We start from the raw sequence: 15,123 nt of genomic DNA, 5'->3' as shown, positions 1-15,123 counted from the left end.
AAAATGGAGAAAGTTGGGAACCACAACTTTGAGACAGTCAGTAACTTTATCTACATCAGCACCGCCATAACCGAAACGAATGACACCAGTTTTGAGATTAAACGAAGAATAATACTGGCAAACAGATGCTACTTTGGACTAAGTAAGCAGTTTAAAAACAAGGCCACCTCTCGCCAGACGAAGATTACACTATACAAGACACTGATACTACCCGTGCTGTTATATGGTTCTGAAGCATGGGTATATGTGAAAGCAGATGAGGCAGTGTTTGGAGTATTTGAGAGAAAGATTCTTCGTAAAATATATGGACCAGTTTGCGTTAATGGAGAATATAGGCGACGTATGAACCACGAGCTGTATGACGACGATATCTTAGTTACACGCATCAAATTACAACGGCTGCGTTGGCTAGGTCATGTTGTCAGAATGGATGAAGAAGCTCCAGCAAAGAAGTCTTTTGAGGGCAAACACGGTGGTATACGCAAACCGGGAAGACCAAAAGCCCGATGGAAAGATCAAGTGGTGGCAGACTCCTCGAAACATGGTGTCAGAGATTTTAGAATGAGCGCAGAAGATCGACGTGCTTGGAACGCTATTCTACGTTCGGCTAGTGGAACAAATATTCTTTCATAGCCAATTAAAGTAAAGTAAAACTCATTTTGTATTTTTGAAAGACAGACGTAAATAGCAATAGGATACGAATACCTATGTATGGGCATATCAGGCATAGTAAAATGTAAACAAATTGTATCAACAAAAATTGTTTTATTCTTTATCGAAGTATCCTCCAGCATGATTTATAAACTTTTGCATGTGCTCAAATCAATGGTCGAAGCACTTTTACCACTCAAAAACCACCCAAAACATGGTTATTGAACGCATCAACAGCATTTGCTGGCGACGAAAATCATTGACCACGCATTTTTATCTTAATGTGTGAGAACGAAAAAAGTCAGTGGGTTCCAAGTCAGGAGTGAACGGCAAATGACCCACTCATTCGACATTTTTGTCGGTCAAAAAGTCGCAGGTTTCAGCTAATGTGTGAGAACAATGATCATCAGGGTGAGCAATGTTCGTTTTTCGAATTTCTCCCAAGATTCCACGAAATCAAATTGTGATCAAGCCCAAAGTCGCAGTCGCAGATCAGTTTTGCGGAAGAAACAGGCGACCAAAGTGATTCTTCCACGAACAACTTTTGTTGGATTTGGTTTGACTTCGAAGACCCACACGGTCGATGTTTGTTTTGTTTCGGGCTCATACGCGTAGATCCACTATTCTCAGCCTGTGATGGTCTTATAAACGCATTTTAAAGCACAGTGATCGTTATTTTTTAAAGATTTCTTCGCGCTATTTGACACAAGCCTTTTTTTGAGTTATTGTCAAATAGAGAGTGGGCGCATCTGGATGGGGAAGTCCCCAAGTTTGTTTTTCTCTACTCAGTTAGTTGCCACCATGCTCTGATTTAGGGAGCAGCGAGCCTTCGTTATCAAGAGCTCCTTTTCTTACGGTCGCTTCATTGTTGCTATGCAACGTTCCTTTTGCGCTAGCTTTTTAATTCCTCCTCACAGACTCGTTCCTGGCCGTATACGGATTCCGTCGTAGGTAAACTCATTTCGGAAGAGTGGAAATGTCACTAAATCCAGAAATAGACTTCCACGAACCATCAGTAAAATATCGAAAGAGTGAGGCAGTCGCTTATGAGTTCTCCCCTGCTTTCGGCTCGCAAATACGCAGCTGCCATCGGAACTTCTGACACCACTGCATACTGGTTCCATTTGTATGGGAAGGTGCGACAAAAATAGTTTTAGTTGAGCTATCGACTTGAGATTCATACTAAGGGTTATTGGCACAAAGGAAATATCTTGATTTGTACACATTTGTACCAAAAAGGTACGAAATGTATAATTTTTCGTTTATTTCACGTTACAATTCTATTCGACTATTCCTGAGCCACAAGTGGATTTCGAACAGCTGATACTCGATTATGCACTCGCTAACAAATGCGGTAATGTCAAAACAGAAATTTTCGGCCAATTTTACTCGTTCACGTGAGGTGGGGTTGTGCTAAGGCGAGGACGTCGAGTGTGAGAATCCTTGCGGACATTAAAATGGCCATAAGGGCAATAACAACCAGGGTGGTAAGATCACGGACAGTCTTGCAGTGTAAGAAGGAGATTAACGCCTTCTTTGAGGATGGTATAATACGCATCGTTTGGGTGCCGGGCCACAACGAAGTAATGGGGAATGAAAGGGCAGACGATTTGGCAGTGAAGGTCAGAGGATTGCCGCCAATAAGCTTGAATAACCCGCAGCCTTTTGGGTTGACACAGTCCGATTAAAGAGCGCTGTGGAACAGCGAAACAGTCGGCAGGACGGCTAAAAACCTAAGGGGTGATCCGGATCGTGGAAGAATAAGGCTATTACTGAAAGGAATCAAGAAGGAGGTCAATACAGCTTCTGGTATCATAACGGGACACATAGGAGAACGAACTCACTTATGCAAATTCGATGCGGCAAGTGATAGCATGCGTAGGGCATGTAGGGAAGATGATGAGACGTTGGAGCATTTCCTATGCCATTGCCCGGCTTTCGCGGCTAAAAGACATCGGTACTTAGGTGAGGATTCAATACCAGACATGAACCAACTTAGAGGAGTGGTATGGAAAACAAGCAAGGATTTTGTAAGTGCTACGGAATTCCTAACTTAACATTTCATGTTTCGAGCAGGGATTCGGAGCAGAGCAAGTCTATTTTTGCCGACCTGAACATAATCCAGATCGGCTCATATATATATACATATATATATATATATGTATATATATATATATATATATAAACCCGAATTAGGGTTTTAACCCCATAAAAGGGGGATGATCTGTTTATATAGGAGCAATGGAATGGGATTCAGACCATAATTAGCATGGATGTTGGGGGTTATAGTAGTAATCACTATGCAAAATTTCAAATCCAATTTAGGGAGAAAAACGGGAGATCGGAGGTATAAGAATAAATTTTGTAAAATTCAACCCAAATTGGAAAAGTATGAATGCACTGAATTTAATGCTACATCTTATGCTTCTGGACATTGTGGCTACCCAAATTGCGGCGACCACTCCCATGAGGTTAAGGGAGCTTTCTCATTGGCTATGTGTGTGTGTGTAGGCAGTGTGGATACACTCTACCTGAGCCTCTTTTTGATTAAAAATTACTGTACCACTATTCCTCATAGAACAAATTGCAACAACAATATCCCTGGTAGCAGAAGTTACATATTCTTGTTTACGGATGGTTTCAAACTAAACGACCAGGTGGGCTTTGGGGTGTACTCTAAAGATCTAAAACTGGTCATATTGAAAAGGTTACCCGACCACTCCAGTGTGTATCAAGCAGAGATCCTTGCAATTAAGGAAGTGGTGGAATGGCTATGATATAATGTCATTATGACGATTGACATAAATATCTTCTCAGACAGCCATTAAATCCCTGTTCTGTGTGCCGGGCCACAGAGATATCTCAGAAAATTGTAAAGCGGACGAGCTTGCGGGACTAGGAACTACCCTATACATTCCAGGGATACTGGCATCTGTGGGTATGCCTCTAGCGACATGTAAGCTAAGTTTTAAGGACCAGGCCCGAAGGTCACTGATAGACTGAAGGTTGGCAGCAACGACTTTTGCAGAAACTGTGAGGATATCGAACACCGGCAGCACTCGCGATTTTTTTTTTTTTCCACCACACAAAGGGCTTTTATGCCTTCTTGCTTGTGGTGTGTTCGTTGCCCCTTTCCTTTCCCGCTTCGCGTGCATTGGTTGACGCTCTTGTTCTCTTGTTGCTGTCACCCCGCTGTTTAAGGCATAACACTAAACAGTAGGGGTATTCACGGCGATAAGAGAACAGGTTTGAATACACTGATAACGTTAAATATTTCTGATTGGCACATTGTTTGGTGAGTTTAGAATATATTTTGCCAACATACGAGGGTTACGTTCGAACTTTTTCGCGGTGTACTTCCATGTTCATTATCATCGACCTGATGTCCTCGCTTTATGTGAAACCCAGGTGGGTGAGGATTCTGATCCACTGGATTTTCACATTCCAGGGTATCACACTCTATATCCTTTCATCCCCACAGGGGCCTTGTGCTACATGTACGTAATGATATAGTGTTCCATAGGCAGCAAGTCTTGTGCTCACAAGATCCGGAATTTAATGCCATTTGGGTTAAATTAAGGACTGGAACACACGATTCGATTTCTGATTGGCACATTGTTTGGTGAGTTTAGAATACATTTTGCCTGATGTCCTCGCTTTATGTGAAACCCAGGTGGATGAGGATTCTGATCCACAGGATTTTCACATTCCAGGGTATCACACTCTATCTTCATTCATCCCCCACAGAGGCCTTGTGCTATATGTACGTAATGATATAGTGTTCCATAGGCAGCAAGTCTTGGGCTCACAAGATCCGGAATTTAATTCCATTAAGGTTGAATTAAGGACTGGAACACACGTACTTTACTTCAGATTTATATATAGAAGTCCAAACTCGGAAAGGGAGTTTTCCTTAAGCGACTTTGACTCTGACTCAATTACTGCAATCTTAGAGGATTTTCCGGACAGTGAAATCGTTGTTGCTGGCGATTTCAATGTCCACAACTCCTCTTGGCTTTCCCATTCGGGACATACGACTCCGGAGGGTCAATACGACGAGCTATTCGCCACGCAGAATGGCCTGATGCAACTAGTGAATAACCCGACACACATTTCATATGTCGAAGGGCACCAACATAACACTCTTGACCTTTTATTAACTTCGCACCCTGAGAACTATGAAGTTAATGTCCTTGCGCCTCTTGGTAATTCCGATCACTGCATCACTTCAGCGTCCTTTTCATATTCTGCTCTTCGTTCTTCTTTTTATACAAGAAAGAGCACGTTGGGCTGAGCTCAACGAATTTTTCCTGCATTTTAAATTTAATAATTTAAACGGTGACGTAAATAATTCTGTCGAAATGGTGCAGGAAGTAATATTAATAGGAATGAGATCGTTCATTTCGACTAAGCATTTATCGGTTAAATCAAAGAATAAAATTTGGTTTAATTGGGCATGTAGAGATGCTGTAAGATCAAAAGAGGATGCATTTAGGACTTGGCGTCTGAACAAAAATGCCAATACCGAAATGCTGTGCATACAGGCAAGAACTTCCCGTGCCAGAGTACTTAGACACGAAAAGTTTCTTTACGAACAGCGTCTTCGTGCCAAAGTTATTACTTCTCCGAGGAGATGCAAGAGCTTTTGTTCATTCGTTTCGGTTGATAAGGCTAATCTACTGGGTCCTTGCCTCAGGTATTCTTTCGAACATGTGGAGTTAAAAGGGTCCTTGTGGGTCTCGACGTTAATAAATCTCCGGGCCCAGACGGTAACACTTGTCCTTTGTAAGTGTTTTTCGACGCTTGCTCGTCCACTACGCAACCTTTTCAACCTTGCTTACCATGCGAGAGTTTTCGCGGCGCGTTGGAAGGTTGCGAACGTTCAGCCCATCACCACAAAAAGTGGGGCGAACAACCCTGCGAATTACCGGCCAATTGCGATATGCTCCGCGCTGTCCAAGGTTATGGAGAGTATGGTTAACTATCATCTTGTCAGATACTTAGAGTCCAATGGCCTTCTTAGCGATAGACAATGTGGGTTCCGCAGATGGAGCCGCTCAATCCACCAGTTTGGTGGGAGTAAGGTCGTGGATTTGGATATCTCCAAGGCATTTGATAGGGTCTGGCACGGTGCACTTCCATCAAAGCTTGTCGCTTTTGGAGTCGGTAATAACTTCGTCCAATTTATATCGAGCTTTCTCGGTCCTTTCCCCTTCCCTTTTTCTCATTTTCATTGACGATGTATTGAGTCAGACTTAGAATCCAGTCAACTCTTTTGCCGATTGACAGTCTGTGTCACTCATATTCATTCGACCATATGCCCAGTCCTCGGGAAATTGTAGACAGGAGACGCATTATGGATGAGACGCTCTCCCAGGATTTGTTGGCCATTTCCGAGTGAGGTTGAATGCTCAGAGTAGACTTTAACGCACAGAAGACGCAGTGCTGTTTCCAGCCTCACAAGCGATTCACTGACCCACTACAATCTATCGACGGTATAGATATTGAGCAGTCAGATGCTATTGATGTTCTGGGCATGAAGATACAATGTAATGTCCGTTGGTCAAAACACGTATTCGAAGTGTCGAAAGAAGCATTCAAGTGTTTGGGATTTCTTAAGCGGTGTAAGAAATATTTCACCTCTTCTGATCTTCTCAATATCTATACTACCTACATCAGGCCGAAGATGGAATATAACTCTACTTGACCGGGTTCAAGAGAGAGCGATGGTGTTGATTGGGGACAGAAGAGCATTCAACTCTATTGCTTTTCTTGAACATCTTCGGAATGTGAATAACGTTGTATTGCTCTATCGTTATTTTCATGGCGTGTGTACCAGGGATATACGCCTTCTTATCCCTGACGTTATGATGTCACCAAGAATACAAGACTTGCTGGGAACTCACACCCGTTTGTAATTGATTGGCCAATCGACCGAACCATGCATTAACGAGAAAAATAATTTTTCGTTAATGCATGGTTCGGTCGTATATGGAATCGACTTCCGGCTAATGTCTTTCCCACCGACATTGACGTTCAGAAATTTAAGACGAATATCAATAAACACTACTCCCTCTTTCCCCCCTTCAACCCTTAACTTTTCCAATTGCCAACGCAATGCACTGCATATATAGGCGACATCCCCTGCGTTTTGATTACGTCAAAAAAAGCGGTTTCAGCCAGCAACTTAAGGCTTGAAGGCGGCATCTCTGAATTGTGTGTCATAATAATAAATAGGGAAGCCAACCAGTAATGAGAATTATTAATTTTAAAGCTGGCTACTACTGAATCTTCTGTGTTTAGCGACGGAAAAAGAAAAACATATAGACTATTCTTTGCAAGAATACAGACTCTGTGTCTTCCATTCCCTATACTCTTAAGTAGTTAAAATACAGGAAACAATTCCTCAACACACTAATGGTTCCTGTATAAGAATCACGTCAAATCCTCCTGCAATCCGAAGGACTTTTAGTGATGCCGAAGCGGCCTTACAATGATCGAGATTTATCTGCAGAGACCGGACCAAAGTCAGCATTCAAAAATTCCACCTTGTTTTCTGGGTCCACCAAAAATTCATCCTCACAAGATTCGCTTGATATTGTCATTGCGAATATCCTTACACATCCAGGACACTGGACTCTTAGGGTGTGGACGATTCCTCCTTAAATGCTTCACTAGCAGCGAAGTACCTGTTGGGTTTCGTCCTTCCCACAGACGCACACATTGAGCCCAATCCAACGGGATGACCCACGCACACTGGGGATTCACAATGAGTAAATGTGCAATTCTATTGCAAGCGAATTAAAAAAGTGCACAAAATCGTTTCGTATTTTGGGAACAAAAATAAATCGTTTTCTAAAAAAGGTATTGAAATAATAGAAAATGCTGGAATATATGTATCGTCCGGAAAAGACACCTTGTTGATATAAAACAAGGAATAAAATTTTGTATAAGTTATGCTACGGCAATCTTTTTAAATCCCAAAAACAACATGTTAACACCAATCAACTAAATTTTTCTTATAAATAGAGAATATTATTAACGTAGATTTTTTTAAGGAACTAAGAAACATACCTGTGAACTACATTTGCTAGCAAATCATTGTGTTTGAGCTTGTAGTCGATTGGAACCTTTTCGTAATTAACAGTCAGAGTGCCCGAATTAATGCAGCGTTCGTACTCCTCAGCAGGATGAGCTCTAAATTCTCGTGAGAATACATCTAAAATTTTTTCTCCTACCCAACGACCTTTTGTAAATGTAGTAAAAGTGAAATAATACGGATACACTTTCCGCAAACCTGAAATGAAAAAATGCCAAACAGTATTTTAGATGACAACCGTAATTCAGTCCACACTTCTCTAGCTTCTAATATACTGTTACCGTTTTCTATGTAATAAGAAGTTTCGTGATATCGCTCATCAGTAAATCCAGGTCGTTTAGCTTTCAGTGCTTTTGTTTCCAATTTTGCCTGAAAATAAAAGCAATACAAGAATAAGAAAATTCTTAAAACCAGAAAATAAAACAAACTAAGAGTTCAGACTTTGTAGTCTATTAAATCTAGGTTGTTCAAAAAATTCTCCAGCATGTAGAGGGGTTTCCAACGAGATGTTCTATTCTGATTCTTTCGCTATTTCGGTAGTCGTCACTTTTGAAACTTTTGTTGTTTGAGATTTGTCGAGTAGAAACTTCGCCATTATTAAACACAAAACGCAAAACACGCTTTCACAACGCATTGAAGTTATTAAAAATCACTACAAAATTGTGAAAAACTTGCAGTGACAGTTCGAAAAACTAACGCATTTTTGGGTCGTCGCTGAGCACCGTATCTAGGGTTTGGAAAATTTATGAGCTGCTAATGAGAAGTATCTCCATCCTCAACTTGTGGCTGTTTGGGGCAGTCTAAGGTCCGGTTGAGCCAGTGGTCCTTACTTTTTCGAAAATGAACTTTATCGAGAGATGATATTTGATTTTTAATGGTCGGTTTTTGATGGTACTGATCTGGACAACATTAACTTTCGGAATCGGAAATGAAAATTATTATGAAATTTTTTACTTAACCTTGACGCTTGACGATTTTCGCCTTGAATCCCTTTATAAGTTGAGGATTTTTTTTGAAATTTATTTCTTGCATTTCATGCTTTTTGCCCATGAACATTCCACCAAGGAACAGTGGCTAACTTCTCACATATCAATGAGTGCAGTCCGATTCAAGTTTAAGCTCAATGATAAGAGGCCTCCTTTTTACAGCCGAGTCGCAACGGCGTGCCGCAGAGCGACACCACTTGGGAGAGAAGTTTTACATGGCATAGTACCTCACAAATGTTGCCAGCATTAGGAGGTGGAAACCACCGCTGCAAATTTTTTCTGATGGTCTCGCCAGGATTCGAACCCAAGCGTTCAGCGTCATAGGCGGACATGCTAACCTCTGCGCTACGGTGGCCTCCAAAAAAAATAAAATAACTATTTTATTAAAATTTTACCATATGTATTGAGGAAATATCCTGCTGAATAAAATCAGCTACTTTTTTTATACCCTCCACCATAAGATGGGGGGTATACTAATTTCGTCATTCTGTTTGTAACTACTCGAAATATTCGTCTGAGACCCCATAAAGTATTTATATTCTTGATCGTCGCGACATTTTATGTCGATCTAGCCATGTCCGTCCGTCTGTCCGTCCGTCCGTCCGTCCGTCCGTCCGTCTGTCTATCGAAAGCACGCTAACTTCCGAAGGAGTAAAGCTAGCCGCTTGAAATTTTGCACAAATACTTCTTATTAGTGTAGGTCGGTTGGTATTGTAAATGGGCCATATCGGTCCATGTTTTGATATAGCTGCCATATAAACCGATCTTGGGTCTTGACTTCTTGAGCCTGTAGAGTGCGCAATTCTTATCCGATTGGAATGAAATTTTGCATGACGTGTTTTGCTATGATATCCAACAACTGTGCCAAGTATGGTTGAAATCGGTCCATAACCTGATATAGCTGCCATATAAACCGATCTTGGGTCTTGACTTCTTGAGCCTGTAGAGTGCGCAATTCTTATCCGATCAGAATGAAATTTTGCACGACGTGTTTTGTTATGATATCCAACAACAGCGCCAAGTATGGTTCAAATCGGTCCATAACATGATATAGCTAGCATATAAACCGATCTTGGGTCTTGACTTCTTGACCCTCTAGAGGGCGCAATTCTTATCCGATTGGAATGGAATTTCGCACGACGTGTTTTGTTATGATACCCAACAACTGTGCCAAGTATGGTTCAAATCGGTCCATAACCTGATATAGCTACCATATAAACCGATCTTGGGTCTTGACTTCTTGACCCTCTAGAGGGCACAATTCTTATCCGATTTGAATGAATTTTTGCACGAAGTATTTCGTTATGATATCCAACAACTGTGCCAAGTATGGTTCAAATCGGTTCATAACCTGATATAGCTGTCATATAAACAGATCTGGGGATTTGACTTCTTGAGCTTCTAGAGGGCGCAATTCCTATCCGATTTGGCTGAAATTTTGCATGACGTATTTTATTTTTACTTTCAACAACTGTGTCATATAAGGTTCAAATCGGTTCATAACCTGATATAGCTGCCATATAAACCGATCTGGGATCTTGACTTCTTGACCCCTAGAGGTCGCAATTATTATCCGATATGCCTGAAATTTTGTACGATGGATACTCTCATGACCATCAACAAACGTTTTTATTATGGTCTGAATCGGTCTATAGCCCGATACAGATTCCATATAAATCGTTCTCTCTATTTTACTTCGTAAGCCCCAATGGGCGCACTTCTTATACGAATTAGCTAAAATTTTACACAGGTCTCCAACATATAATTTAATTGTGGTCCGAACCGGACCATATCTTGATATCGTTTTAATAGCAGAGCAACTCTTTTCTTATATCCTTTTTTGCCTAAGAAGAGATGCCAGGAAAAGAACTCGACAAATGCGATCCATGGTGGAGGGTATATAAGATTCGGCCCGGCCGAACTTAGCACGCTTTTACTTGTTTTTGCTTAAAAATCTATTATCACAAAAAAAAAGTAATCGACGAAAATATCGCGAAAAGCGAATATAGTACCAGCCTTTGAAGAAAAAAATTCATTATTATCGTTAACTACTGACCTCTAACGACAAACTCGCATTATTGCCCTGTTTTAGTGTAAAGGGCACTTAAATTTAAGGGGCCGATGTTGATTTTGAAATCTCATTTGTTGCTCATTTGTAAAATTGAGTGAGTCTGAAATTCAGAAACGTCAAATGAAATATAGAATAAAGCTTGACATCGGCCGTTAAAATTTAATAACCAATTAAATATTATTAGCCCTCCAATCATATCTGAATTCCATATTTTTATGCCCTCCACCATAAGATGGGGGGTATACTAATTTCGTCATTCTGTTTGTAACTACTCGAAATATTCGTCTGAGACCCCATAAAGTATATATATTCTTGATCGTCGCGACATTTTATGTCGATCTAGCCATGTCCGTCCGTCTGTCCGTCCGTCCGTCCGTCCGTCCGTCTGTCTGTCGAAAGCACGCTAACTTCCGAAGGAGTAAAGCTAGCCGCTTGAAATTTTGCACAAATACTTCTTATTAGTGTAGGTCGGTTGGTATTGTAAATGGGCCATATCGGTCCATGTTTTGATATAGCTGCCATATAAACCGATCTTGGGTCTTGACTTCTTGAGCCTGTAGAGTGCGCAATTCTTATCCGATTGGAATGAAATTTTGCATGACGTGTTTTGCTATGATATCCAACAACTGTGCCAAGTATGGTTGAAATCGGTTCATAACCTGATATAGCTGCCATATAAACCGATCTTGGGTCTTGACTTCTTGAGCCTCTAGCGTGCGCAATTCTTATCCGATCAGAATGAAATTTTGCACGACGTGTTTTGTTATGATATCCAACAAGTGTGCCAAGTATGGTTCAAATCGGTCCATAACCTGATATAGCTGCCATATAAACCGATCTTGGGTCTTGACTTCTTGAGCCTGTAGAGTGCGCAATTCTTATCCGATTGGAATGAAATTTTGCATGACGTGTTTTGCTATGATATCCAACAACAGCGCCAAGTATGGTTCAAATCGGTCCATAACATGATATAGCTAGCATATAAACCGATCTTGGGTCTTGACTTCTTGACCCTCTAGAGGGCGCAATTCTTATCCGATTGGAATGGAATTTCGCACGACGTGTTTTGTTATGATACCCAACAACTGTGCCAAGTATGGTTCAAATCGGTCCATAACCTGATATAGCTACCATATAAACCGATCTTGCGTCTTGACTTCTTGACCCTCTAGAGGGCACAATTCTTATCCGATTTGAATGAATTTTTGCACGAAGTATTTCGTTATGATATCCAACAACTGTGCCAAGTATGGTTCAAATCGGTTCATAACCTGATATAGCTGTCATATAAACAGATCTGGGGATTTGACTTCTTGAGCTTCTAGAGGGCGCAATTCCTATCCGATTTGGCTGAAATTTTGCATGACGTATTTTATTTTTACTTTCAACAACTGTGTCAAATAAGGTTCAAATCGGTTCATAACCTGATATAGCTGCCATATAAACCGATCTGGGATCTTGACTTCTTGACCCCTAGAGGTCGCAATTATTATCCGATATGCCTGAAATTTTGTACGATGGATACTCTCATGACCATCAACAAACGTTTTTATTATGGTCTGAATCAGTCTATAGCCCCATACAGATTCCATATAAATCGTTCTCTCTATTTTACTTCGTAAGCCCCAATGGGCGCAATTCTTATACGAATTAGCTAAAATTTTACACAGGTCTCCAACATATAATTTAATTGTGGTCCGAACCGGACCATATCTTGATATCGTTTTAATAGCAGAGCAACTCTTTTCTTATATCCTTTTTTGCCTAAGAAGAGATGCCAGGAAAAGAACTCGACAAATGCGATCCATGGTGGAGGGTATATAAGATTCGGCCCGGCCGAACTTAGCACGCTTTTACTTGTTTGTTATCTCTTGATTTGTTTTCGCAATAAACATTTAAATAAACATTATAAAAAAATATATATGTATGTATATATGCTTTTATAGAAAAAAATATTAAAAATAATTAATCAACCTTCAGTATTAATTCATTCTAGTTGCCTCGCATCCTTTGAAAATAACACCATTTAATTGATCTAATTTAAGAGAGTGACTATTTGTTGACGATTTTTTGCGAAAAACACCTGGCACAACTGCATCGCGGTATAATCGAGGCGACAATAGGAATGGAAGAGGTTTCCGATCGGATACCTGAGAGGACATTTGAGACCGAGTGCGTGGCACTGCTGTTAGCGGCAAAGTCTTGGATTGGCGGAACTACGGTATAGCCATCTGGACGATCATGTTACACAGATAGATCAAAGCTTGAGGATAGAGTGGACCTGGGGGTATACATCGAGAACCTAGGGACTGAGAACTGTTTTCGACTGCAGTCGGAACAGTAACTGCAGTCGGAGATCCGGGCGATCACGGAATGCGTCAGGTGGTACGGTGTTGTTTGCGGGTGGACGTCGAGCGTGAACATCTTTACGGACAGTAAACTGGCCATAAGGGCAACAGTCTTGGAGTGTAAGAAGATTAACGCCTTCACTGAGCATGGCATTATCCACATCGTTTGGTTGGCGGGCCATAGCGGATTAAGGAGAATGAAAAAGCAGACGATTTGTCAGTGTAGGCCAGAGGACTGCCGTCATTAAACTTAGTAAACCCTAAGCCGTTCGGGTTGCCGCTGCCTGAGTTAATGGCGTGAGCCACGAACACTCTGGCATAGCGAAACGGTCAGTAGGACGGCGAAAATCCTATGGGGAGATCCGGATCGTGTGAAGACGAGGCTTTTACTGAAAGGAAGTAAGAATGAGGTCAGTATAGCTTTCGGTATGATATCAGGACACTTAGGACTGCGAGATCACTTATACAAAATCTGTGCGGCAAGTGATAGTTTGTGTAGGGCATGCGGGGAAGATGATGAGACGTTGCAGCATTTTTCATATGTCATTGCGCGGCTTTCGCGGCTAAAAGACACCGGTACTTAGGTGGGGAAACAATAACACACATGAACCAACTAAGGGACGTGGTATGGCAAACAATTAAGGACTTTGAAAGTTTCACGGAATTTCTAACTAAGATTTAATTTTTTAAGGTTACTTTTTAGTGTTTAGAGCGCACAAAAAGCCGATTATTGGATTGCGTGTATGCCCATAGTGTCATGGATCGGATTATATCCACACATTCTTTTCCAACTAACCTAAGACCCCTGAAATCAGTAAAATGGGAAACACAATCCATGCCTTGAAATAAACGCCTGTAATAAACTTAAGAACTCAAATCAAGAGATTGGTAGCAATATCAGGTAATATACCGATTTGTACCATTTGTTGCTCTATGCGGCGCTACGTACTTTAAACATAGCCGTGTTATCTCTGGAAGAAGGGATCACAATTGGCCACCTAGATCTTGTAATTTAACACCTTACGCGTTCTTCCTTTGGAGCCACGTGAACAATAAGGTGTACGCCAACAGCCAGCGTCTATTCAAGACCCCAAAAATAGACTGCTATCGCGGACATAGGGTATCCACTTCGTTGAGGTCTGGGGCTGACTCTCACCAGGTGAGGTTGGGCTGCGGTTTGTTTACCATTGATGGCCGTCGCCGAGTTAGGTCATATTCAATTGGCTGATGGGTTGGAGACTTCCTGATATGCCTTTCATGCTCCGGCTTATTGGCATATATGACGGCAGTGGCAATGGAAAGGGTATGAATTCCCTTGTTTGAGGGTGTAGTTGACGTTACGGGCCTCTAATGCATGACGAATGCGACTTCGCCTGGGCGGAGATACATAATGTGCTCGACATTTTGCTTTTGTGGCCGATTAATTGGGTTTATTTACTTATTAGTAGCAATATTATGTATTTTTTTATTTTTGCGTGTGGTTTGTTGATATTGACCGTCAGAACAAGGATAGCATGGGACACAGGGAGTCGGCACACGGTTTTGCTGGTAGGCATGGTTGCCATTAGAATTAGAGAGGATCTCAGGACAACAACAATTCTAGTGGAAAGTTCGGATTGCGAAGATGACATTGAATATATTTGAAAGTAAATAGCCTTTGGCCAGTGTCATGGAAGTTAAGCGAAGTTCTAGCGTGAGTAGTCTTACGCAAGCGGTGAAGTTATATAGAAGTCAGTACTGTGCAAAAAGCAAGGTTATTACTAAAAAAAATAACCAAAGTTCCTTTTAGAGTGTGTTTAAAAAAAATGAAGTCAGTGGAAGTAAAAGGATTATTGGTTTCTTTTTCTAGTTTAATTAAAAGGATCAATAGTTGAACCAAACAAAAGATACCAAAGATACCTACAAGGCGCAATACTTATCCGAATAAACTGAAATATTACACAATGACTTCCACAATGTTCGGTATTC

The 15,123-nt window shown here is 41.1% G+C and overlaps 1 protein-coding gene across 6 annotated transcripts in view; it reads right to left on the bottom strand.

Moving 5' to 3' along the window:
• The window catches only part of LOC106091660 (pseudouridylate synthase RPUSD2), a 431,111-nt gene that overhangs the window by 153,201 nt on the left and 262,787 nt on the right, over positions 1–15,123 (bottom strand). For all 6 annotated transcript variants that reach the window (XM_059365906.1, XM_059365903.1, XM_059365901.1 and 3 more), the window contains 2 exons: positions 8,032–8,119; positions 7,726–7,948 (listed from right to left, as the gene is read on the bottom strand). In XM_059365906.1, the coding sequence (XP_059221889.1) occupies positions 7,726–7,948; positions 8,032–8,119 (311 nt within the window). The remainder of the gene's footprint in view (positions 1–7,725; positions 7,949–8,031; positions 8,120–15,123) is intronic.

Source organism: Stomoxys calcitrans, chromosome 3, assembly GCF_963082655.1.
Source record: "Stomoxys calcitrans chromosome 3, idStoCalc2.1, whole genome shotgun sequence".
Lineage (NCBI taxonomy): Eukaryota > Metazoa > Arthropoda > Insecta > Diptera > Muscidae > Stomoxys > Stomoxys calcitrans.
This window is presented reverse-complemented; position numbering and strand designations above follow the sequence as displayed.